The sequence below is a fragment of the Tachysurus fulvidraco genome, chromosome 20 (assembly GCF_022655615.1).
Source record: "Tachysurus fulvidraco isolate hzauxx_2018 chromosome 20, HZAU_PFXX_2.0, whole genome shotgun sequence".
Classification (NCBI taxonomy): domain Eukaryota; kingdom Metazoa; phylum Chordata; class Actinopteri; order Siluriformes; family Bagridae; genus Tachysurus; species Tachysurus fulvidraco.
In genome coordinates, this window is record NC_062537.1 from 1,414,719 (window position 1) to 1,442,530 (window position 27,812).

The 27,812-nt window shown below is 38.5% G+C and overlaps 3 protein-coding genes across 3 annotated transcripts in view; all 3 read right to left on the reverse strand.

The window, feature by feature from the left end:
* LOC113650345 overlaps positions 1-27,812 on the reverse strand; it is a 243,721-nt gene that overhangs the window by 188,594 nt on the left and 27,315 nt on the right. Inside the window, exons 10-13 of the mRNA XM_047805088.1 lie at positions 25,219-25,371; positions 24,864-25,083; positions 23,026-24,688; positions 19,619-22,036 (exon numbers count right to left, since the gene is read on the reverse strand). Coding sequence (XP_047661044.1) covers positions 19,619-22,036; positions 23,026-24,688; positions 24,864-25,083; positions 25,219-25,371 — 4,454 coding nt within the window. The remainder of the gene's footprint in view (positions 1-19,618; positions 22,037-23,025; positions 24,689-24,863; positions 25,084-25,218; positions 25,372-27,812) is intronic.
* LOC125139781 (protocadherin beta-16-like) lies at positions 15,997-19,038 on the reverse strand. The gene is made up of 2 exons (XM_047805200.1): positions 16,535-19,038; positions 15,997-16,131 (listed from the first exon to the last, which is right to left on the reverse strand). The coding sequence occupies exons 1-2, from the start codon at positions 18,932-18,934 to the stop codon at positions 16,090-16,092; spliced, it is 2,442 nt and encodes an 813-aa protein (XP_047661156.1). The 5' UTR covers positions 18,935-19,038; the 3' UTR covers positions 15,997-16,089.
* LOC125139786 (protocadherin beta-15-like) lies at positions 24,561-25,872 on the reverse strand. Its single transcript, XM_047805209.1, has one exon. The coding sequence runs from the start codon at positions 25,436-25,438 to the stop codon at positions 24,674-24,676; it is 765 nt and encodes a 254-aa protein (XP_047661165.1). The 5' UTR covers positions 25,439-25,872; the 3' UTR covers positions 24,561-24,673.

Sequence of the window (27,812 nt, forward strand, 5' to 3'; positions counted from 1 at the left end):
ATGCATTAGGAATATGGCCCTTGAGTTTTAACAAATTAAAGGCATTGTAACCAGAACAGTTTCCAGTAGCAGGAAACATGCAGATATATTAAAACAAAGCTTGGGAAGGTTTCCCAAGCCAGATGAGGATGGATGTTTAGTCATATAGGACAATAGTTATATGTGTGTGTGTGTGTGTGTGTGTGTGTGTGTGTGTGTGTGTGTGTGTGTGTGTGTGTGTAAAATTATAAATAAATATAAAATATAACACCAGCTATAAAACAATATGACACTCAATATATAACACCAGCAACTTTTTGTCTTACCTCATCCCCCTCTCCTGTATTATTAAGGGTAATCAGATTTGTGGGTAAAGTGTCATTTTGGCCCTTTATCAGAGTTCCACCGGCAGTAAGAGTGCTGTCATTGTAAGACGTGATGAACTTGAAGTCGCTGGTACGTGATCCTGTCGTTAGATACGTGTCATAATTGTAAGAACTGCGGAGAGTTCCAGCTCCCTCCACCTCTGCATAGTTAGGAGGGAGATACGCACTGGGAATGGTGACCGCTCCATCAAACAACAGTCTGGGCTTTCTCCTGTGGCAAAATCTCACAGCCACGATCAGAATAATGAAAGTCAGGAAGAAGGTGGACACGGAAACTAGCGCGATGATCAGATAAAAAGTCAGTTTGGAATTGTTCTCCTCATAAGTCATGTCTTTAAGTTCAGGGACTTCAGCAAGATTATCAGAAATAAGTAAATACACAGAACAGGTAGCAGAGAGAGGCGGCTGTCCGTTATCTTTCACAGAGATGACAAGGTTCTGTTTCATGCTGTCAGATTCAGTGATGTCCCTCTGAGCCCTGATCTCTCCACTATGGAGACCGATAGTGAAAAGTCCCGGATCGGTAGATTTGACTATCTGATACGACAGCCACGCGTTCTGTCCAGAGTCAGCATCCACAGCGATCACTTTGGAGACCAGAGAGCCAGAGAGAGCAGCTTTAGGGACCATCTCAGTCATTAAAGACTTTCCCTCTGGAGCAGGGTATAATATCTGTGGAGAGTTATCATTCTCATCTGATATGAACACACTCACAGTCACGTTGCTGCTGAGTGGAGGAGAACCGTTGTCTCTGGCAACAACCTGGACCTTAAAGTTTCTGAACTTTTCGTAGTCAAATGACCTCACAGCCTGGATCACTCCTGTATCTGAGTTAATGGATAAAAATGAGGTCACTGGAAGAGAGTTTATCTCACTGGACACCAGAGAATACAGTACTGTACCGTTCTGCCTCCAGTCTGGGTCTCTTGCAGTAACAGAACTAATAGAAGTTCCTGGTTTGTTATTTTCCATTACATATGCAGTGTAGGATTGCTGTTCAAATACAGGAGGATTGTCGTTCACATCAGATACAGTTAAATGAATGGTTATAGATGTGGATAAAGGTGGAGATCCTCCATCAGTAGCAGTGATTGTTATATTATAATCTGATTCCGTTTCTCTGTCTAACAAGCTCGTGGTTACCAGAGAAAAGTAGTTTTTAATGGATGGGTTTAATCTGAAAGGAACATTTTGTTGAATGGAGCATCGGACTTTTCGATTATCTCCTGAATCATTATCCTGAATATTTATTATGGCTACTTCAGTTCCTGTCACTGAATTTTCAGGTATTGGATCATTCAGTGATTTAAGAATAATATTTGGAGCGTTGTCATTTACATCACTGATGTCTATAATAATTTTGGCAGTGGAAGCTAAGCCAGGACCGTCTTTTGCCTGGACTCTCATTTCATATGACGTTTCATGTTCATAATCAATATTTCCGTTTACTGTAATTTGACCAGTTATTTTATCAATAGAAAAAATTTTTGCTGCTTTGTCAGAGATTCTACTAAATTCATAACTGACTTCCCCGTTCACGCCCTCATCAGCGTCTGTAGCGCTCACTGTAACTACTTCTGCACCCAACGCTGCGTTTTCAGCGAGAGTAACCTTATACACAGACTGACTAAAAACCGGGGTATTGTCATTAGCATCAAGCACATTGATGTGGATAACTGCAGTACCAGACCTCTGTGGTGAGCCTCCATCAGTCGCAGTAAATATTAAATCTATTTCCTTCGTCTGTTCACGATCCAGCTCTTTCTCCAAAACCAGTTCAGCGTATTTTCCTCCCTCCGCATTTTCTTTAACCGATAAAACAAAATGATTATTTCTTTCCAGCGAATATCCTTGAACCGTGTTTTGGCCTATATCAGAGTCGTGAGCTTCATCCAAAGGAAAACGTTCACCTTTATCAGCTGATTCCCGAATATCAAACATTATCCGTTCATTAGGAAACCTCGGCGCGTTGTCGTTTATATCCTGAATCTGCAGTGAAATGCGATGCACATCAAGAGGATTTTCCAACACAAGCTCGTAATTAAGAATGCATGAAATTTTCGAGCCACAAATCTCCTCTCGATCTATTGTTTCGGCCACGATCAGATTCCCACTATTCAGATTAATGTCGCAGTACCGTTTAGCGCTGCCTTCCGTCTCTATTCGAGCTTTACGAGCAGATAATCGTTTCACATCAAGTCCGAGATCCTTTGCTATATTTCCGATCACATATTGCTGCTTCGTTTCTTCCGGGAATGTGTAGCTCAAATCTCCACGAACAGCGCGAATAAATATCCAACAGTAAATCACAAGAAGCAATAAAGATAATGATGATATCATCTTTTCCATTCTTTACTGTGCCGAATATCTTTAGGGGTAACGAGGCTTGTGATATGTAATGATAACTATCATTAATTTTTTTTATACTATAGGCTGAACAACCTTCTGTTGCAATCCTTCTCGACGTTATGGGATGGTGCAAGATAAGAATATGGGTGTAAAGCTCCGATTGTTAGTCTGTTGTTAAACAGCGACCCTTTGGGGATTTTTATTGTTATGGCAGGTTAAGTTTTGCTTTGATGCTCTCTTTCTGCTTCAAGAAAAAGTTTTATCTGAAATAATATTTTTACATTTGCTAAGAGAAATAAATCGTCACAGCAGGTGTATCTGAAAAGCAACAAAGACATATGTGTATATTTATTTAGATTACTGTACCTGAAATACACACTTTCATTAACTGTTTAGTGTTTTAATTTTTCTCTCTTTATTTACTAACACGATGCTGCTAAATGTTAGATACCCCCTCAAGGTCACAACCGTCATCCAACTTCTTCAGTATGACAAGTGTACTCGCAGTAAATTTAGAAAATCAAAATCTCATAAATATAGTGTGTTTAATGATAAACTCAGATAATGCTGCCTTACACCTGATTATTGGCAGTAATTTGATAAAATCCAGACAACCAATAATACGACCCTTTACTCCACTGGTCTGACAATGAGGAAACTCCCATACTCCTTTTCCAATCATAAACAAGACTTAAAGTTTCGTCATCTATACCAGCAAACTAATCAAACAGACTGAAGTCATCATGTGAATCATCACACCAAGTTTAGCGGTCCAGATAAACGGAAAGGAGAAATCTTGAACCAAAATTTAAGAAAAATATCAGTATCACTGAAAAACCATGAGAACACACTCATAAACCACAACAACCACCTCGACATATAGATATACCCTGCACTAATTAAGGAACTTAAATATATATGAAACAGTAATATGGTACAATGTTGGAAAGTTAATTCATTTAAAAGAATCAATAACAAACTTCATGCACAGTATGTGAGACAACTTACATACATTTTTAACATAGAGCTCATGAGGATAATATAAACGTATTTCAACTCAGCCATATTTACCAAAAACATAAAGAATAAACTTTTGATCAAATGATTCCATCACAATAAAAAAACAATAATGTAATGACCCGCTTATGCAACACATTGAAAGTTTATTACCATGAAGAGAAATCGTAAAATAGTCATTAGATCCAAAAACAAAAAGGAAAAGCAGCGATATGTGGTTTCTAAGATCCAGAGCTAAGAATGGAAAAAAGATTTAATATGAAAGAATTTTTGATAGCACTTTTCTTACCTCATCTGCATCACATGTATTGTTAAGTGTAATCAGACTCGCACCTAAAGCCTCATCTTGGACCTTCCTCAGAGTTCCACCTGCAGCAAGAGTGCTGTCATTGTAAGACGTGATGAACTTGAAGTCACTGGTACGTGATCCTGTCGTTAGATACGTGTCATAATTGTAAGAACTGCGGAGAGTTCCAGCTCCCTCCACCTCTGCATAGTTGGGAGGGAGATACGCACTGGGAATGGCGACCGCTCCATCAAACAACAGTCTGGGCTTTCTCCTGTGGCAAAACCTCACAGCCAAGATCAGAATAATGAAAGTCAGGAAGAAGGTGGACACGGAAACTAGCGCGATGATCAGGTAAAAAGTCAGTTTCGAATTGTTCTCCTCATAAGTCATGTCTTTAAGTTCAGGGACTTCAGCAAGATTATCAGAAATAAGTAAATACACAGAACAGGTAGCAGAGAGAGGCGGCTGCCCGTTATCTTTCACAGAGATGACAAGGTTCTGTTTCATGCTGTCAGATTCAGTGATGTCCCTCTGAGCCCTGATCTCTCCACTATGGAGACCGATAGTGAAAAGTCCCGAATCGGTAGATTTGACTATCTGATACGACAGCCACGCGTTCTGTCCAGAGTCAGCATCCACAGCGATCACTTTGGAGACCAGAGAGCCAGAGAGAGCAGCTTTAGGGACCATCTCAGTCATTAAAGACTTTCCCTCTGGAGCAGGGTATAATATCTGTGGAGAGTTATCATTCTCATCTGATATGAACACACTCACTGTCACGTTGCTGCTGAGTGGAGGAGAACCGTTGTCTCTGGCAACAACCTGGACCTTAAAGTTTCTGAACTTTTCGTAGTCAAATGACCTCACAGCCTGGATCACTCCTGTATCTGAGTTAATGGATAAAAATGAGGTCACTGGAAGAGAGTTTATCTCACTGGACACCAGAGAATACAGTACTGTACCGTTCTGCCTCCAGTCTGGGTCTCTTGCAGTAACAGAACTAATAGAGGTTCCTGGTTTGTTATTTTCCATTACATATGCAGTGTAGGATTGCTGTTCAAATACAGGAGGATTGTCGTTCACATCAGATACAGTTAAATGAATGGTTATAGATGTGGATAAAGATGGAGATCCTCCATCAGTAGCAGTGATTGTTATGTTATAATCTGGTTCTTTCTCTCTGTCTAACAAGCTCGTGGTTACCAAAGAAAAGTAGTTTTTAATGGATGGGTTTAACCTGAAAGGAATATTTTGTTGAATGGAGCATCGGACTTTTCGATTATCTCCTGAATCATTATCCTGAATATTTATTATGGCTACTTCAGTTCCTGTCACTGAATTTTCAGGTATTGGATCATTCAGTGATTTTAGAATAATTCTTGGAGCGTTGTCATTTACATCACTGATGTCTATAATAATTTTGGCAGTGGAAGCTAAGCCAGAACCATCTTTTGCCTGGACTCTCATTTCATATGACGTTTCCTCTTCATAATCAATATTTCCGTTTACTGTAATTTTACCAGTTACTTTTTCAATAGAGAATAATTTTGAAGCTGTATCAGAGATTCGACTAAATTCATAACTCACTTCCCCGTTCACGCCCTCATCAGCGTCTGTAGCGCTCACTGTAACTACTTCTGCACCCAACGCTGCGTTTTCAGCGAGAGTAACCTTATACACAGACTGACTAAAAACCGGGGTATTGTCATTAGCATCAAGCACATTGATGTGGATAACTGCAGTACCAGACCTCTGTGGTGATCCTCCATCAGTCGCAGTAAATATTAAATCTATTTCCTTCGTCTGTTCACGATCCAGCTCTTTCTCCAAAACCAGTTCAGCGTATTTTCCTCCTTCCGCGTTTTCTTTAACCGATAAAACAAAATGATTATTTCTTTCCAGCGAATATCCCTGAACCGTGTTTTGGCCTATATCCGAGTCGTGAGCTTCATCCAAAGGAAAACGTTCACCTTTAACTATCGATTCCATCATATTAAAGGTAATTTGATCATTAGGAAATCTCGGCGCGTTGTCGTTTATATCCTGAATCTGCAGTGAAATGCGATGCACTTCAAGAGGATTTTCCAACACAAGCTCGTAATTAAGGATGCAAGAAATTTTCGAGCCACAAAGCTTCTCTCGATCTATTGTTTCCGCCACGATCAGATTCCCACTATTCAGATTAATGTCGCAGTACCGTTTAGCGCTGCCTTCCGTCTCTATTCGAGCTTTACGAGCAGATAATCGTTTCACATCAAGTCCGAGATCCTTTGCTATATTTCCGATCACATATTGCTGCTTCGTTTCCTCCGGGAATGTGTAGCTCAAATCTCCACGAACAGCACAGATAATAATGAAAACCCAAGCCACACGACAGAAAGTCCAAAATAAAAACATGATTTCTTTCCAGTCTCGTTTGAAACAAAGGCGTCTGCTATTTAAAGTTGTTCTATTCTGAAATTATATCCAGAACAAATACGTGCATCCGCAACAATGCTTCTCCGTTTTATGGAAGGCTGGAATATTACTAACATTGGGTGGAGAGATTTATTTTTGTTTCCTCGGTAAACAGCGACCCTTTGAGCCTTTTTAGAACATTGCAGAGTCGACTTTGCTTTACTCCAACACTCGAGCTTCATCTTATAGCCATACATTTAACTTAGACATGGCGCATAATAAAATGCTTTTTGATGAAAGACATAAAAGAAAGAAAGAGAGAAAGAAAGAAGGAGAATCTTTAAATAACCTAATATATTAAACTTTTTTTAATTTTACACATGATGTAAATGAATTCTATTCTCTTTGCTATGCTCTCTGTCTGTAAGTGGGACAATTTGCATTTACTCAATATCTCATAATAACACAAAGGTGGGAAATAATTTGAACAACCGCATCATCACCAGATTACTCACCGGAAGATTATCGCTATAAAAAGTTCACTAACGAAGCATCAACACTGTCTATTTTAAACCAGTTTACATTTACTAACCGGTTCATACGCGAAATAACCGGAATAAAAGTTACACATAATTATTCTGTATGCACCGAGATATGGAATATAACAACAGCAGAAACAAAATACGCATTTGCCTCTAAATATCCAGTTCCAAGGCACAAACCCGATTATTAAGAAAAGAGAAAATAAAACAAACAAACAACATCAATAATCTAGACGATCGCACTCACACTTAAGTTGTTTTGCGACATTCTGCAAAAGAGACGTTTTGATAATTCAGATCTGCGGATGGAACTGACACCAATCATGATCTGGGACATAGGAAATATACGTAGATACAGCTACACTAAATTAAAATCTATACAATTTACTTTTTTTTAGATATTTTTATATATACATAAATACCGACTTTTACTTATTAATTTTTGTGACGGTTGATGTACTCAGACTTTACGCCAATGCTGTCAATTCTCACGGAGTGACAGCAGCAATCTATTTTATTTATTCATTATTGTTATGTTTACGAAACTGCACCAGCAAATAGAGAACGTTCTTCCACAGCAGATTACAACATTTGTACTTCAACTCATCAAATGGCACAATAAAGAAAATTGTCTATGGTTGACAGAAGATTGCATTCCTCTATTTTTCACTCATCTATACAAAGCCACTCATGAAGCATACCAGAGTGTGGTGCTGAAACAGAACTCACCATACTAACTACTTGAAGAGGGGGACTAATTTACACTTCAAGATGAGATTTTTTATTCAGAACATTATAGAATATATGTTCCATTGTATATGCTTTTTCCATTACATATGCAGTGTAGGATGGTAGAGCAAAGGTTGTTATTAAGCTTATGGGTAAGATGGATTTGCATTCTCTTTTGTTCTTTCATTCGTTATTTATTTATTTTATATTATTTTTTGAAAAAGTATTCTGTCTTTCAGTACAGAAGTTCAGTACATAGCAAGAATGAAGGTTGAGGCCAAAGAAGAAAATAAAATAGGCCGAAAGATGCAAACCTTGCTTTTTCATTTTTTATTTTTATATCTAAAACGTAAATAACATGGTATTATTCAGCTTACCTCAACTAGTTCTTCAACATCAAAAAGGTTGTTTGTATTTGCAACATCTGGGCTCTTCTTCATAGTTCCACCAGCAGTAAGAGTGCTGTCATTGTAAGACGTGATGAACTTGAAGTCACTGGTACGTGACCCTGTCGTTAGATATGTGTCATAATTGTAAGAACTGCGGAGAGTTCCAGCTCCCTCCACCTCTGCATAGTTAGGAGGGAGATATGCGCTGGGAATGGCGACCGCTCCATCAAACAACAGTCTGGGCTTTCTCCTGTGGCAAAACCTCACAGCCACGATCAGAATAATGAAAGTCAGAAAGAAGGTGGACACGGAAACTAGCGCGATGATCAGATAAAAAGTCAGTTTGGAATTGTTCTCCTCATAAGTCATGTCTTTAAGTTCAGGAACTTCGGCAAGATTATCAGAAATAAGTAAATACACAGAACAGGTAGCAGAGAGAGGCGGCTGTCCGTTATCTTTCACAGAGATGACAAGGTTCTGTTTCATGCTGTCAGATTCAGTGATGTCCCTCTGAGCCCTGATCTCTCCACTATGGAGACCGATAGTGAAAAGTCCCGGATCGGTAGATTTGACTATCTGATACGACAGCCACGCGTTCTGTCCAGAGTCAGCATCCACAGCGATCACTTTGGAGACCAGAGAGCCAGAGAGAGCAGCTTTAGGGACCATCTCAGTCATTAAAGACTTTCCCTCTGGAGCAGGGTATAATATCTGTGGAGAGTTATCATTCTCATCTGATATGAATACACTCACAGTCACGTTGCTGCTGAGTGGAGGAGAACCGTTGTCTCTGGCTACAACCTGGACTTTAAAGTTTCTGAACGTTTCATAGTCAAATGACCTTACAGCCTGGATCACTCCTGTATCTGAGTTAATGGATAAAAATGAGGTCACTGGAAGAGAGTTTATCTCACTGGACACCAGAGAATACAGGACTGTACCGTTCTGTCTCCAGTCTGGGTCTCTTGCAGTAACAGAACTAATAGAGGTTCCTGGTTTGTTATTTTCCATTACATATGCAGTGTAGGATTGCTGTTCAAATACAGGAGGATTGTCATTCACATCAGATACAGTTAAATGAATGGTTATAGATGTGGATAAAGGTGGAGATCCTCCATCAGTAGCAGTGATTGTTATATTATAATCTGATTCTGTTTCTCTGTCTAACAAGCTTGTGGTTAACAAAGAAAAGTAGTTTTTAATGGATGGGTTTAATCTGAAAGGAACATTTTGTTGAATGGAGCATCGGACTTTTCGATTATCTCCTGAATCATTATCCTGAATATTTATTATGGCTACTTCAGTTCCTGTCACTGAATTTTCAGGTATTGGATCATTCAGTGATTTAAGAATGATACTTGGAGCGTTATCATTTACATCACTGATGTCTATAATAATTTTGGCAGTGGAAGCTAATCCAGAACCATCTACGGCCTGGACTCTCATTTCATATGACGTTTCCTGTTCATAATCAATATTTCCGTTTACTGTAATTTTACCGGTTACCTTATCAATAGAAAACAATTTTGAAGCTGTATCAGAGATTCGACTAAATTCATAACTGACTTCCCCGTTCACGCCCTCATCAGCGTCTGTAGCGCTCACTGTAACTACTTCTGCACCCAACGCTGCGTTTTCAGCGAGAGTAACCTTATACACAGACTGACTAAAAACCGGGGTATTGTCATTAGCATCAAGCACATTGATGTGGATAACTGCAGTACCAGACCTCTGTGGTGAGCCTCCATCAGTCGCAGTAAATATTAAATCTATTTCCTTCGTCTGTTCACGATCCAGCTCTTTCTCCAAAACCAGTTCAGCGTATTTTCCTCCTTCCGCGTTTTCTTTAACCGATAAAACAAAATGATTATTTCTTTCCAGCGAATATCCTTGAACCGTGTTTTGGCCTATATCAGAGTCGTGAGCTTCATCCAAAGGAAAACGTTCACCTTTAACTATGGATTCCATCATATTAAAGGTAATCCGGCTTTTGGAAAATCTCGGCGCGTTGTCGTTTATATCCTGAATCTGCAGTGAAATGCGATGTACATCAAGAGGATTTTCCAAAACAAGCTCGTAATTAAGGATGCAAGACATTTTCGAGCCACAAAGCTTCTCGCGATCTATTGTTTCAGCCACGACCAGATTCCCACTAATCAGATTAATGTCGCAGTACCGTTTAGCGCTGCCTTCCGTCTCTATTCGTGCTTTACGAGCAGATAATCGTTTCACATCAAGTCCGAGATCCTTTGCTATATTTCCGATCACATATTGCTGCTTCGTTTCTTCCGGTAATGTGTAGCTCAAATCTCCACGAACAGCGCGAATCAAAACCCAAATACAAGCCAAAATACATGGTGTCGAAAACGAAAAGATTTTCTGTTCCATTCTGTAACGTCCACAATATTTATATTCATGCACAACCGTGTACTATATGTTAATTTAAAATAGGACTAAATGTAGATAATAACGACAACCTTCTGCATCAATGCTTCTCAGTATCAGGAGAAGGCTGGAACATATCATGAAAAGGGTGGAGAGCTTTAATAATTTTGTCCGTTGGTAAAGAGCGACCCTCTGAGTATAATTCGACAACTACAGTTGAATGCTTCCTTTTACAAAACCGAAATCTTCCATAAATTGTAACATTATTCTACTGATCACAACTTTCTGATAGTTAACTGAATGACTAAATAATTACATATGTATGCGATATTTTGAGGAGAAAATAAATTACTTTCATTAAATTATGCTACATAAGTTACAGGCCTAAACCAAATAAGAATGTTAAGTAATAATATTAATGATATAAATAAATAAATAAATAAATAAATAAATAAATAAATAAATAAATAAATAAATAAATAAATAATGCAATAAAGAAAAAGAAAAAACTCTGCCTTGTAACACAATGCTGAATTTTTTTTTTTTCCAAATCTCAAAAGTGAACAACAAAAAAATATTTCTTAATCCACTGCAAGGCCAAACATTTAGTCACAACACTGAGTTATTAAAGCATTATTATTTAAAAGATTATGCTTTCCAATGTAATTATTTCAGCTATATCATTTCACATTCTCCAGGAAAAGACATTAATTGTAGCAATGGCATAAAAATAACATTTAAATTGAAACAGTTTCCCTACAGACACAATTTCAGTGTGTGCCAATAACAAGGTATATGTTAAATGAAGAAGAGCAGAAATGTTCATACTGTTACCCAGAAGTCACCACCCACATGGAGACGGAAGATACTGTAGGACCACAGGTATTTAATGTAGGCCTAATTGTAGATGAAATTACTTGAATACTATGTGACATATTTGTCTTACCTCATGTGCATTCTCTGTGTTGAGTGTAATCAGACTTGCATCTAAAACCTCATCTTGGCCCTTTTTCAGAGTTTCACAAGCAGCAAGAGTGCTGTCATTGTAAGACGTGATGAACTTGAAGTCACTGGTACGTGATCCTGTCGTTAGATACGTGTCATAATTGTAAGAACTGCGGAGAGTTCCAGCTCCCTCCACCTCTGCATAGTTAGGAGAGAGATATGCGCTGGGAATGGTGACCGCTCCATCAAACAACAGTCTGGGCTTTCTCCTGTGGCAAAACCTCACAGCTACGATCAGAATAATGAAAGTCAGGAAGAAGGTGGACACGGAAACTAGCGCGATGATCAGATAAAAAGTCAGTTTGGAATTGTTCTCCTCATAAGTCATGTCTTTAAGTTCAGGAACTTCAGAAAGATTATCAGAAATAAGTAAATATACAGAACAGGTAGCAGAGAGAGGCTGCTGTCCGTTATCTTTCACAGAGATGACAAGGTTCTGTTTCATGCTGTCAGATTCAGTGATGTCCCTCTGAGCCCTGATCTCTCCACTATGGAGACCGATAGTGAAAAGTCCCGGATCGGTAGATTTGACTATCTGATACGACAGCCACGCGTTCTGTCCAGAGTCAGCGTCCACAGCGATCACTTTGGAGACCAGAGAGCCAGAGAGAGCAGCTTTAGGGACCATCTCAGTCATTAAAGACTTTCCCTCTGGAGCAGGGTATAATATCTGTGGAGAGTTATCATTCTCATCTGATATGAACACACTCACAGTCACGTTGCTGCTGAGTGGAGGAGAACCGTTGTCTCTGGCTACAACCTGGACTTTAAAGTTTCTAAACTTTTCGTAGTCAAATGAGCTCACTGCCTGGATCACTCCTGTATCCGAGTTAATGGATAAAAATGAGGTCACTGGAAGAGAGTTTATCTCACTGGACACCAGAGAATACAGTACTGTACCGTTCTGCCTCCAGTCTGGGTCTCTTGCAGTAACAGAACTAATAGAAGTTCCTGGTTTGTTATTTTCCATTACATATGCAGTGTAGGATTGCTGTTCAAATACAGGAGGATTGTCGTTCACATCGGATACAGTTAAATGAATGGTTATAGATGTGGATAAAGGTGGAGATCCTCCATCAGTAGCAGTGATTGTTATATTATAATCTGATTCCGTTTCTCTGTCTAACAAGCCCGTGGTTACCAAAGAAAAGTAGTTTTTAATGGATGGGTTTAATCTGAAAGGAACATTTTCTTGAATGGAGCATCGGACTTTTCGATTATCTCCTGAATCATTATCCTGAATATTTATTATGGCTACTTCAGTTCCTGTCACTGAATTTTCAGGTATTGGATCATTCAGTGATTTAAGAATAATTCTTGGAGCGTTATCATTTACATCACTGATGTCTATAATAATTTTGGCAGTGGATGCTAAGCCAGAACCATCTTTTGCCTGGACTCTCATTTCATATGACGTTTCCTCTTCATAATCAATATTTCCGTTTACTGTAATTTGACCAGTAAACTTATCAATAGAAAACAATTTTGCTGCTTTGCCAGAGATTCGACTAAATTCATAACTGACTTCCCCGTTCACGCCCTCATCAGCGTCTGTAGCGCTCACTGTAACTACTTCTGCACCCAACGCTGCGTTTTCAGCGAGAGTAACCTTATACACAGACTGACTAAAAACCGGGGTATTGTCATTAGCATCAAGCACATTGATGTGGATAACTGCAGTACCAGACCTCTGTGGTGAGCCTCCATCAGTCGCAGTAAATATTAAATCTATTTCCTTCGTCTGTTCACGATCCAGCTCTTTCTCCAAAACCAGTTCAGCGTATTTTCCTCCTTCCGCGTTTTCTTTAACCGATAAAACAAAATGATTATTTCTTTTCAGCGAATATCCTTGAACCGTGTTTTGGCCTATATCAGAGTCGTGAGCTTCATCCAAAGGAAAACGTTCACCTTTATCGGTCGATTCCATCATATTAAAGGTAATTTGATCATTAGGAAATCTCGGCGCGTTGTCGTTTATATCCTGAATCTGCAGTGAAATGCGATGCACATCAAGAGGATTTTCCAAAACAAGCTCGTAATTAAGGATGCAAGCAATTTTAGAGCCACAAAGCTCCTCTCGGTCTATTGTTTCCGCCACGACCAGATTCCCACTATTCAGATTAATGTCGCAGTACCGTTTAGCGCTGCCTTCCGTCTCTATTCGAGCTTTACGAGCAGATAATCGTTTCACATCAAGTCCGAGATCCTTTGCTATATTTCCGATCACATATTGCTGCTTCGTTTCCTCCGGGAATGTGTAGCTCAAATCTCCACGAACAGCACAAATAATCATGCAAACGCAAGCCACACGACGGAAAGTCGACAATAAAAACATTTTTTCTTTCCAGTCTCGTTTGAAACAAAGGCGTCTGCTAATTAAAGTTGTTCTATTCTGAAATTATATCCAGAACAAATACGTACATCCGCAACAATGCTTCTCTGTTTTATGGAAGGCTGAAATATTACTAACATTGGGTGGAGAGATTTATTTTTGGTTCCTCGGTAAACAGCGACCCTTTGAGCCTTTTTAGAACATTGCAGAGTCGTCTTTGCTTTACTCCAACACTCGAGCTTAATCTTATAGCCATACATTTAACTTAGTCATGGCGCATGATAAAATGATTTTTGATGAAAGACAAAAAAGAAAGAAATAGAGAAAGAAAGAACGAAAGAAAGAACAAAAGAAAGATAATCTTTGAACAACCTAAGTTATTCAATGATATTTTTACACGTGATGTAAGTTAAGAAATTAATTATATTTCCTTTACTATGCTCTCTGGCTGTAACTGGGATAATTTGCATTTATTCAAAATCTCATAATAACATAGAGGTGGAAAAAATCAAACAACTACATCATGACCAGATTATTCACAGGAAAATTAGCGGTATAAAACGTTCACTCACGAAGCATCAACAGTGTCTATTTTAAACCAGTTTACTTTTACTAACCGGACCATACGTGACACAACTCGAATAAAAGTTATACATAATTATTCGGTGCGCACGGAGAAATGGAATTTTATATTTGTCATAACTACAGCAGAAACAAAATCCGTATTTTATAATAAATATCCAGTTTCAAGGCACGAACCCGATTATAAAAAAAAACTAAAAAGTTTACAAACAACATCAATAATCTAGGCGTTCGCACAATCACACTTAAGATGCATTTGAACCAGTGGTGTAGTCTACGTGATATGCAGGTATACGCCGTATACCCACTAGCAAAGGCCAAGGATTTCCGTATACCCACTTAAAAAAAGCGTGAGGATACGTAACAATATCGTTTAGTGACAGAACTTTCATTCATAAATTCACCCCGTCTGTGTTGCGAACACAGACTGGTTGCGATTGCGAATCACTAACGTTTTTGGAGCATTGGGGCTTCCGTGGCCTGTGACCTGATCTGACGTCACCTACCAAGGAGGAAAATTAATTGCTTGGCGGTGTTTTTTTTGTGCAAATTAGAAATTAACTAATAAAAGAAGATATGAAACGAAAGAAGACTCAAACTACACTCTGAGTGTTTTCGGAAGCCTGCGCCTAAAACTTACAGCAGCTTCGGGTGACATTTCACCCACAGCCCGAGTACAAATGTATTTGGAAAGCTTTGTAATCTACCAGTTCATTCAGTTCATAATATTCTGCAATGAAAGAGTGTTGGTGATAGAACTGAACAAATGTTTATTGTTCACTCTTAAATGTACATTGAAAATTGACAGCTGATAAAACCTTTGCTCCAGGTCCCATATTGATATAACATTTAAGGCTAAATGTAGCTCTTAAAGGTATAAAGTTCACTCAAAAATGAAAATTGTGTTATTTTTCAAAATATCATCTTTTATGTTAAACAGAAGAAAGAAACTCATACAGTTTTGTAACAAATTGAGGTTGAGGAAATAACACAGTTTTCATTTTTGGGTTAACTATACCTTTAAGAGCTACATTTAGCCTTAAATGTTATATGAATATGTGACCTGGAGCACAGGTTTTTTCAGCTGACTGTCTTTTGTTGCTTATAATTGGAATTGGATTGTTGATAACACATAAGCAGTCTTTAATAATGCTCTAAATTACATGTAGATGCTTATTTTATGCATTACTGAGTGTGGTGGTGCCTATGGGGTGTCCCTCTACGATGGGTGCGTATGAGGCTGGGGGGGGGGGGGGTGGATCACAGTATACTCACTACAAAAAACTATACTACACCACTGATTGGAACATTCTGAACCATAGACGTTTTTATTATTTCAGTTTTGCGGATGGAACGGACACCAGTCAGCATATGTGACATAGAGAATATACGTAGATGCAGTTACACTATATTTTAATGTATATAATTTTCTTTTTTCAGATATTTTAATATATACACACTTTTTGTTCTTAATTATTGTGACGGTTAATGTACTCAGACTTTCCTATAATGCTCTCAAAATTCATGGAATGACAGAAGCAGCGATCTCTATTATTTATTTATTATTATTATTTTTACAAAACAGCACTTGCAATTAGATATGAACCACAGCAGATTACACACTTTAAATTCCATCAACTCATCAAGAGCACAATAAAGAAAATTGTCTATGTTGACAGAAGATTGCATTCCTGCACTTTGCACTCATCTATACAACGCCGCTCATGACGCTGTCTACCAGAGCGTGGTGCTGAAACAGTAAAACAGAACTTACCATATTAACTACTTGAAGAGGTGTGCTATGCAGTATAGATTTCAAGATAAGATTTTTTTTATTCAGAACAATATAAAATATATGTCCCATTATATATACTTTTTCTCATTGTATATGCAGTGTAGGATTGTATAGAAAGTTTGTTATTAAGCTTGGGTAAGTTTTATTTGTATTCTCTTTTCTTCTTAAATTAGTTTTTTTTTTTTTTTTTTTTTTTTTTTAGAAAAAGTATCTCTCAGTACAGAATTTCAGTACATAACAAGAATGAAAGTTGAGGCCAAAGAAAGAAAAAAAAAGATATAAAGATGTAAACCCTACTTTTTGAATTTTTTGTATTTTTATTTCTAAAACGTAAATAACATGGTATTATTCAGCTTACCTCAACTAGTTCTTCAACATCAAAAAGGTTGTTTGTATTTGCAACATCCGGGCTCTTCTTTAGAGTTCCACCTGCAGCAAGAGTGCTGTCATTGTAAGACGTGATGAACTTGAAGTCACTGGTACGTGATCCTGTCGTTAGATATGTGTCATAATTGTAAGAACTGCGGAGAGTTCCAGCTCCCTCCACCTCTGCATAGTTAGGAGGGAGATACGCGCTGGGAATGGTGACCGCTCCATCAAACAACAGTCTGGGCTTTCTCCTGTGGCAAAACCTCACAGCCACGATCAGAATAATGAAAGTCAGGAAGAAGGTGGACACGGAAACTAGCGCGATGATCAGATAAAAAGTCAGTTTGGAATTGTTCTCCTCATAAGTCATGTCTTTAAGTTCAGGAACTTCGGCAAGATTATCAGAAATAAGTAAATATACAGAACAGGTAGCAGAGAGAGGCGGCTGTCCGTTATCTTTCACCGAGATGACAAGGTTCTGTTTCATGCTGTCAGATTCAGTAATGTCCCTCTGAGCCCTGATCTCTCCACTATGGAGACCGATAGTGAAAAGTCCCGGATCGGTAGATTTGACTATCTGATACGACAGCCACGCGTTCTGTCCAGAGTCAGCATCCACAGCGATCACTTTGGAGACCAGAGAGCCAGAGAGAGCAGCTTTAGGGACCATCTCAGTCATTAAAGACTTTCCCCCTGGAGCAGGGTATAATATCTGTGGAGAGTTATCATTCTCATCTGATATGAACACACTCACAGTCACGTTGCTGCTGAGTGGAGGAGAACCGTTGTCTCTGGCAACAACCTGGACCTTAAAGTTTCTGAACTTTTCGTAGTCAAATGACCTCACAGCCTGGATCACTCCTGTATCTGAGTTAATGGATAAAAATGAGGTCACTGGAAGAGAGTTTATCTCACTGGACACCAGAGAATACAGTACTGTACCGTTCTGCCTCCAGTCTGGGTCTCTTGCAGTAACAGAACTAATAGAAGTTCCTGGTTTGTTATTTTCCATTACATATGCAGTGTAGGATTGCTGTTCAAATACAGGAGGATTGTCGTTCACATCAGATACAGTTAAATGAATGGTTATAGATGTGGATAAAGGTGGAGATCCTCCATCAGTAGCAGTGATTGTTATATTATAATCTGGTTCTTTCTCTCTGTCTAATAAGCTCGTGGTTACTAAAGAAAAGTAGTTTTTAATGGATGGGTTCAATTTGAAAGGACCATTTTCTTGAATGGAGCATCTGACTTTGCGATTATCTCCTGAATCATTATCCTGAACATTAATAATGGCCACTTCAGTGCCTACAATATTATTTTCAGGTATTGGATCATTTAGTGATTTCAGAATAATTCTTGGAGCGTTGTCATTTACATCACTGATGACTATAATTATTTTGGCCGTAGATGCTAGACCAGGACCATCATTAGCTTGGACTCTCATTTCATATGACGTTTCCTCTTCATAATCAATATTTCCGTTTACTGTAATTTTACCAGTTATCTTATCAATAGAAAACAATTTTGAAGCTGTATCAGAGATTCGACTAAATTCATAACTGACTTCCCCGTTCACGCCCTCATCAGCGTCTGTAGCGCTCACTGTAACTACTTCAGCACCCAACGCTGCGTTTTCAGCGAGAGTAACCTTATACACAGACTGACTAAAAACCGGGGTATTGTCATTAGCATCAAGCACATTGATGTGGATAACTGCAGTACCAGACCTCTGTGGTGAGCCTCCATCAGTCGCAGTAAATATTAAATCTATTTCCTTCGTCTGTTCACGATCCAGCTCTTTCTCCAAAACCAGTTCAGCGTATTTTCCTCCCTCCGCGTTTTCTTTAACCGATAAAACAAAATGATTATTTCTTTCCAGCGAATATCCTTGAACCGTGTTTTGGCCTATATCAGAGTCGTGAGCTTCGTTTAAAGGGAAACGTTCCCCTTTATCAGCTGATTCCTGGATATCAAACGTTATCCGACTTTTAGGAAATTTGGGCTCGTTGTCGTTTATATCCTGAATCTGCAGTGAAATGCGATGCACTTCAAGAGGATTTTCCAAAACAAGCTCGTAATTAAGGATGCAAGAAATTTTCGAGCCACAAAGCTTCTCTCGATCTATTGTTTCAGCCACGATCAGATTCCCACTATTCAGATTAATGTCGCAGTACCGTTTAGCGCTGCCTTCCGTCTCTATTCGAGCTTTACGAGCAGATAATCGTTTCACATCAAGTCCGAGATCCTTTGCTATATTTCCGATCACATATTGCTGCTTTGTTTCCTCCGGGAATGTGTAGCTCAAATCTCCACGAACAGCGCGAATAAATATCCAAAAGTAAATAAAGAGAAGCATCGAAGAAAACAAAGATATCATCTTTTCCATTTTATAATGTGTTGATTATCTCAATGGTTTATAGGCTGTTTACTGATCAGTGTTAGATCTCATTAATTAGATCAACTGTATGCGCTATACAACCTTCTGTAACAATCCTTCTCGACGTTATGGGATGGTGCAGAAAAGATAATGTGTGGAGAGCTCTAATTGTAAGTCTCTTGTTAAATAGCGACCCTTTGAGGATCTTTATTGTTATTACATTTCAATTTCTTTCGATATTTTCTTTCGGTTACATCTTGCCTTTTTCTCTGTGAAACGCCTTTGTTGTAACGTTATTTTTCTTAAAAAAAAAAAATTAATGTAATTCTAATGTCTCAACAAAGAAGCCGTGAACACCACCAACAACATGATGACATGGCTATATCCTGCCTTAGAAACGGAATTATTTCAGTTATGAATCAGGATGATACAATATAATTTAAAAAGCTTGTCCAAGTGGAAATAAATAGAATATTGTCCATGTCCAGTGCGTGGGGCATTTCTCATGAATTTGTTACACATGTATATTGAGTATAATACGTTGATTGTTCACAATAATCACATTTCCAGCATTACAACAGCAACAGTTTTCTTCAGTAATATGAAAAAGGCCCATAAAACCAAATACAAGACCATTTCAACTATAAATGCAATATAGTGTAATACGAGAAGTACAACAAAAGATTTTCTTACCTCATCTCCTTCTTCACATGTGTTGTTAAGTGTAATTAGACTTGCACCTAAAACTTCGCTTTGAATTTTTTTCAGAGTTCCACCAGCAGTCAGAGTGCTGTCATTGTAAGACGTGATGAACTTGAAGTCACTGGTACGTGATCCTGTCGTTAGATACGTGTCATAATTGTAAGAACTGCGGAGAGTTCCAGCTCCCTCCACCTCTGCATAGTTAGGAGGGAGATATGTGCTGGGAATGGCGACCGCTCCATCAAACAACAGTCTGGGCTTTCTCCTGTGGCAAAACCTCACAGCCACGATCAGAATAATGAAAGTCAGGAAGAAGGTGGACACAGAAACTAGCGCGATGATCAGGTAAAAAGTCAGTTTCGAATTGTTCTCCTCATAAGTCATGTCTTTAAGTTCAGGGACTTCAGCAAGATTATCAGAAATAAGTAAATACACAGAACAGGTAGCAGAGAGAGGCGGCTGTCCGTTATCTTTCACAGAGATGACAAGGTTCTGTTTCATGCTGTCAGATTCAGTGATGTCCCTCTGAGCCCTGATCTCTCCACTATGGAGACCGATAGTGAAAAGTCCCGGATCGGTAGATTTGACTATCTGATACGACAGCCACGCGTTCTGTCCAGAGTCAGCATCCACAGCGATCACTTTGGAGACCAGAGAGCCAGAGAGAGCAGCTTTAGGGACCATCTCAGTCATTAAAGACTTTCCCTCTGGAGCAGGGTATAATATCTGTGGAGAGTTATCATTCTCATCTGATATGAACACACTCACAGTCACGTTGCTGCTGAGTGGAGGAGAACCGTTGTCTCTGGCTACAACCTGGACTTTAAAGTTTCTGAATTTTTCATAGTCAAATGACCTCACAGCCTGGATCACTCCTGTATCTGAGTTAATGGATAAAAATGAGGTCACTGGAAGAGCGTTTATCTCACTGGACACCAGAGAATACAGTACTGTACCGTTCTGCCTCCAGTCTGGGTCTCTTGCAGTAACAGAACTAATAGAAGTTCCTGGTTTGTTATTTTCAACTACATATGCAGTGTAGGATTGCTGTTCAAATACAGGTGCGTTATCATTTACATCTGATATCGACAATTGAACTGTCTTAGAAGAGGATAAGGGGGGAGAGCCTTCATCCACCGCAATAAAAGTAATGTTGTATTCTGATGTAAATTCACGATCGAGCACGCCAGATGTTACAATGGAAAAATAGTTTTTGATAGAAGGTTTTAAAACGAAAGGAACATTTCCTTGAATACTACACCGAATTTGTCGATTTTTCTCCGAGTCTTTATCTTGCACATTAATTATGCCTACTTCTGTTTCAGGTGGTGCGCTTTCAGGAATCGGATTATTCAACGATTTTAGGTGTATTGTGGGTGCATTGTCATTAACGTCTTCTATATCAATTACCACCTTCGCAAAAGAAGACAGCCCAGAACCATCTTTACCTTGAATCCGTATTTCATACGTCGTTTGTTTTTCATAATCAACGGCGCCGATCAAAACTAAATGACCCGTTTCAGACTCTAGCGTAAACAATTTAAGCATATCGTTAGAGATATGTCCAAATTCGTAAATTACCTGACCATTAGCACCTTCATCAGCGTCCGTGGCCGTAACTGTAGTTATTGTCGTGCCAACAGGAGAATCTTCCCGCAGACTCACTTTATAAACTTGCTGACTAAACACTGGAGAATTATCATTGGCGTCGAGGACTGTAACATGTATTAATACAGAGGCAGATTTAGGCGGATTGCCTCCATCCAGAGCAGTAAGCAATAACCTCACCTCGTGTTCCTGTTCACGGTCCAACTCCTTCTCTAAAATTATCTCCCCGTATTTTTCTTGGTCCGGGTTATTATGAAAAACAAACGAGAAATAAGGATTATCCTGCAGTTTGTAGGTCTGTACGGCATTCACGCCTATATCCGCATCGTGCGCTTCATTAATGGCATAGCGAGCTCCTTTGTGTGCTTGTTCTCTGATCTCTAATTTAACGACGTCCTTTGTGAAAACCGGTGCGTTATCGTTAATATCAGTAATTTCTACAGCCACGCGGTGTAATTCCAAAGGGTTTTCTAGAATTACTTCGTATTTCAACACACACACAGCGGTGAATCCACAAAGTTGCTCTCTGTCAATTCTGTCAGCTACGGTCAAATCTCCAGTATTTATGTCTATGTCACAATAGCGTTTGCTGTCACCCTCCACATCCAAACGCGCTTTACGCAAAGCCATTGTTTTAGCATTTATCCCAAGGTTCTTTGCCAGATTCCCAATCACAGACCCGATCTTTCTCTCTTCTGAAGAAGAATAACTGATATCTCCTTTTGATGTCGGCAGCGAAAGTAAAACAGACGTTATTCCGAACAAAAAACACCACGCAAAACATCCAGGGTATTCCATAATAAATTATCGAATCCGGGACGAGTGCAGAGAAATGTGTATGATTTTACAATTATACACAGTGCTAAAAATTAGTATGTGAGAGGAATCAAATAAAACGCCAGCGTCATAAACAGAAGAGGAATCTCGCAATTTTTAATGGCGTTGCCTTCTGCACCAGTTTGACGTCTTTCACATCTTTACATATTAATGCAGAAGGTGGAGAGAGAGATCTCTCCCATGTTAGCGGACGTGTAGCGACGCATGGTGTTGTGTGTAAAAATTACAAGTAAAAAGCATCACAGAGAAATTAATAAATGGAAGAAAAAGAACACGGTAGACGGATAGAGAGACTGACAGATAGCCAATTAGACAGTTAGACAGACAGACAGACATAGAGCTGTCCAATCACGCAAAAGCTGAACCTTGGCACAAAATTATATATGTACTATCTGGCAACATAACACGCGTCAATAAATTATGTGTATTTAACAACAACAGTATCTACTACTACTACTACTACTACTACTACTACTACTACTACTACTACTACTACTACTAATAATAATAATAATAATAATAATAATAATAATAATAATAATAATAATAATTACTTAAAATGAATTTTATAAAAAAATATTGCCGATTTCTTTCCCCAGAAAACAGTAGAGATTCAAATATCTACAAACCTGAAAACTTCAAGTCAAGAGTCTTATGTGTTTATGAATATTAGATCTACATAAATAAACATACAAGCAAAAAATTAATGAATTAATGAATTATTTATTTAAGCTCTTTGATTTTCTGAAGTTATCAAGCAGGGACAATGGCTCAGTAAAATATTCAAAAAATTAAATTCATTTCTACTCTTTAATTACCTCATCTGTAGGAAGTGCACACATTGATTCTTAGTTTGCTTTTAGCTTCTTGTTTCAGTTTATTACTTTAAGCAAAAATTTGACAAAGTTGCCTCAGGGAAAACTTTAATAGATCCTAATAAATATTGTTCTTACCTCAAGTGATTCTCCTGCATCTGAAAGATTGATCATATTGGAATCATCTGGACTTTTTTTCAGAGTTCCACCCGCAGCAAGAGTGCTGTCATTGTAAGACGTGATGAACTTGAAGTCACTGGTACGTGACCCTGTCGTTAGATACGTGTCATAATTGTAAGAACTGCGGAGAGTTCCAGCTCCTTCCACCTCTGCATAGTTAGGAGGGAGATACGCGCTGGGAATGGCGACCGCTCCATCAAACAACATTCTGGGCTTTCTCCTGTGGCAAAACCTCACAGCCACGATCAGAATAATGAAAGTCAGGAAGAAAGTGGACACGGAAACTAGTGCGATGATCAGATAAAAAGTCAGTTTGGAATTGTTCTCCTCATAAGTCATGTCTTTAAGTTCAGGAACTTCAGCAAGATTATCAGAAATAAGTAAATACACAGAACAGGTAGCAGAGAGAGGCGGCTGTCCGTTATCTTTCACCGAGATGACAAGGTTCTGTTTCATGCTGTCAGATTCAGTGATGTCCCTCTGAGCCCTGATCTCTCCATTATGGAGACCGATAGAGAAAAGTCCCGGATCGGTAGATTTGACTATCTGATACGACAGCCACGCGTTCTGTCCAGAGTCAGCATCCACAGCGATCACTTTGGAGACCAGAGAGCCAGAGAGAGCAGCTTTAGGGACCATCTCAGTCATTAAAGACTTTCCCTTTGGAGCAGGGTATAATATCTGTGGACAGTTATCATTCTCATCTGATATGAACACACTCACAGTCACGTTGCTGCTGAGTGGAGGAGAACCGCTGTCTCTGGCTACAACCTGGACTTTAAAGTTTCTGAACTTTTCGTAGTCAAATGACCTCACAGCCTGGATCACTCCTGTATCTGAGTTAATGGATAAAAATGAGGTCACTGGAAGAGCGTTTATCTCACTGGACACCAGAGAATACAGTACTGTACCGTTCTGCCTCCAGTCTGGGTCTCTTGCAGTAACAGAACTAATAGAAATTCCTGGTTTGTTATTCTCTGCCACATATGCGCTGTACGATTGCTGCTCAAATACTGGAAAGTTATCATTTATATCTGCTATTTTGATATTCAAGCTCGCAGTTGAGGACAGAGAAGGTGTACCTCCATCAGATGCTGTTATTGTAACATTGTACTCTGCGACTTGCTCGCGATCCAGTGATGCTGTAGTAATTAAGGTGAAATAGTTCTTGATAGATGGTTGTAATTTGAATGGTAAATTAATGTGGATAGAACAGCTTATTCTGCTGTTTTCACCAGAGTCCTGGTCCTTGACATTAATTATTCCGACTTCTGAACTGACAGCTATGTTCTCTGGAATGGGGTTAATAAGAGATTTCACTGTTATCACCGGCGCATTATCGTTAACATCCAGTATTTCAATTACGACCTTGCAGTGGCCTGTTTGTCCACCGCCATCTTCTGCCTGGATTTCTATCTCATACGACGAGGCGATTTCATGGTCCAATTTTCCTGTAACCAAAAGTTCCCCATTTTTTTCGTCAATCTGAAATAGATTGTTTGTACTCTCCGAGAGGTGGTTAATATAATACGTTAACTGACCGTTCACTCCTTCGTCCCTGTCTATCGCCAAAATTTTAATAACGGACGTCCCAGGAGCTGCATTTTCAAATAACTGAGCCCTGTACAGAGACTGCGAAAAAAATCGGAGCATTATCGTTTACATCCTGAACCAAAATTTGTATAACAACAGAACCAGATCGAGGCGGATTTCCGCCATCCACGGCAGTCAGCGTTAAAGAGTGTTCCGCTTTTTTCTCTCGATCGAGGTTGCTTTTCAAAACAATGTCCACGTACCTGTCTTTACTCGATCTTGCATCAATGTCGAAATGCACGTTTTGACTGATGATATAATTTTGCACTGAATTTATTCCTACATCCAAGTCTCTGGCTCTAGCGATTTGAAATTTGCTTCCAATCGGTGCAGTCTCGCTTATCTCAAGCTTGATCGAGTCCTTTGGGAAGACGGGCGTGTTGTCGTTGGCGTCTTGTATCTCTAAAATCACGTTGTGAAGCTCTAGAGGATTTTCGAGAATAAACTCAAAATGTAAAACACAAGGCGTCGTTGGTCCGCATAGCGTCTCTCTGTCGATTCTCTCCAAAACAACGATGTGTCCTGAATCAAGGTCTACTCCACAATACCGCGCTTCACCTTGGTAATCTAATCTCGCCTTCCGTGATCTTAAACCTTTAAAGTCCAGATTAAGATCTTTGCTCAAGCTTCCGATTATGTATTTTGTCTTTGATTCCTCAGGTACAGAATAACGAATGTCTGCCACAACGACCGCGCTGATGAATGAAGCAACTGCCCAAAAAGAAAAAAATAAAATCCTTTTCGACATATTTGTTTGTCTCATATATAAAATCTCCATTCTGATTTTAATGGGTTTTAATTAAAACGTTAATTTTTCTAAACAAAGCAGACGTAGAAGCGCGCACTTTCCTTGTTTAGTGGTGCACGTATCGTTGCATTGTCCCCGGATAAAAAGCACTAATGGGTGTGTTTCTTTAGCACAGAATTTCAAATTGGTGAAGAGTGACACTATGAGGCAAGCCGAGAATGTGCAATGGCACTATGGCTTTAAAAGAGAAAGAACTAAAGAAAATCTATGACATTAGATTTTATTGCAATAATGTCAATTAATGATTTTTAATAATACTTAAACGCGTCAAATTAAAAACGTCCTTGTATCGGATTACTTTATATAATCTGCTGTGTAAAGCACCAGAGTTGTTTCAGCACCAGAGACAGCGACAAAATACAACGAGAGGAAAGCGTCACACGATGAACGGTGGTATTTTACCAGTCCATAACAGTGTCTATATCTATATAATATTTACAATATATCATAAATTGTTTTCCCCGTTTAATATCAGATGTCCATAAATAGCAGATAAACATCATATCTCTCCCAGAGAGAATAAACGCTGGCCAACATCATTGCATAAATAAAATAAAATAAATAAATATCTTTTTTAATTTTTTTTTATTTTTAGTAAACACAACATGAAAGCATGAGATTTATCAGATCCTGGAATTTGTATTAGGTTAAATATAAATGTATTCATGCATTTAACATTAAACTGAATTGTCCAAGAAAGTATAAAATAAAAACTTATAAAGCACCACAAAAAGAATTTACTGTCATATAAACAGTCACATAAAAATGTATTATATATATATATATGAGAGAGAGAGAGAGAGAGAGAGAGAGAGAGAGAGAGAGAGAGAGAGAGAGAGAGAGAGAGAGAGAGAGAGAGAGAGAGAGAGAGAGAGAGAGAGAGAGGGAGAGAGAGAGTTTTTTTTTTATTCTTTATTTTTTCCAGGCCCTGATATTAAACGTTTGTGCTCCACTGTATAAAGTGTAAGATTAAATCTGCTTCACCATCTGCTCACTTTTTCTGACTCCCATAAAGTTTAATCTTTATTCACAAACACAGGTGTGAATGATTTTTTGTTTTCTGTTTGTTTTATTATTGCTTAATGACTATTTTTATCCTGATGTTCTGCATTCTGAGATGGAATTCTATTTGCATGTTAAACATTAGGGAAAAAAGTACATGAACAATTGTTGGTACTTATGAAAAAAATTTATTTGAGGTTTATAAACAAAACACGTTAACATATTTCGTAAAGTGATATAAAAAAAAGGGATAAAAGAAAAAAACATTTTTTCACCGCTACACTGATGATAAGCTGTACAAAAAAAAAAGAAAAAAAAAAGAAAAAAGATGTTCAATAGATTTTTACTGTGAAAGTGCCATGTCAGCACTGAATGACTTTATAAACATTCACTACACACAAGCAAAGTTCACAGACAGGGATTTTTTTTGTTGCATTTACCATTTTAATATTTTTATTGTTTTTTTTTTGTTTGTTTCTGTTTTTAATGGAAAAAAGTATGATATCATAGGAGGGGATATATGAAGCAGTTCCACATTACTTGTTTGTTCATGATTTCAAATATATGCATGGTTATAAAAAAAGAATTATAGCATAACACTACAGCAATACATATATCTAGCATGTTAAGGTTAACGTTGATGTCATATGGACAACATGGTGGTTGTTCCCCCAGTGGTTTCTGCATGAATGACCTACAGTATGTGATTGTACAGTTGAATCTGAATGAGCAATTAGATATATGTCTATCTATCAAGAGACGATGCATGTCTCTGTATATAAGAGGAATGGTTAAAAATAAAAATATGAAAAGCATATCTATCTATATATATCTATATATAGTTTGTTTTATCTGTGTATCACATGCAAGCAGTCACTTAGTGATCTGACAGCACTAAACCACACCTGAAGAAGGCTGTACTGTATGTGTGTGTGTGTGTGTGTGTGTGTGTGTGTGTGTGTGTGTGTGTGTGTGTGTGTGTGTGTGTGTGTGTGTGTGTGTTTTATCAATTATAGCAGCACTAACATCCATCCTATACCTTGATCAATAGCCCTACTGCCAAGAAAGACAAAGGAAAGTAAAAAAAAAAAAAAAAAGAATAAATAAAGTTGAGGGATCATGAATCCATCCATTTAAAAAAAAAATCACAAGGATGAAACCTTCTCCAGTGCTAGCATGCAGCTCAGTTTGGATTTCTACCACATTCTGCTGTCTGTACATCTCTGTAAACCAAACCACACTTCTTAAAACTGAAAACCGACGTCTACACAACCTCCTCAAAACTCAGGACACTTTTCACTGCTGCTTGAGCATTTTTTTTTACTCGGATGGAAGTGCCTCG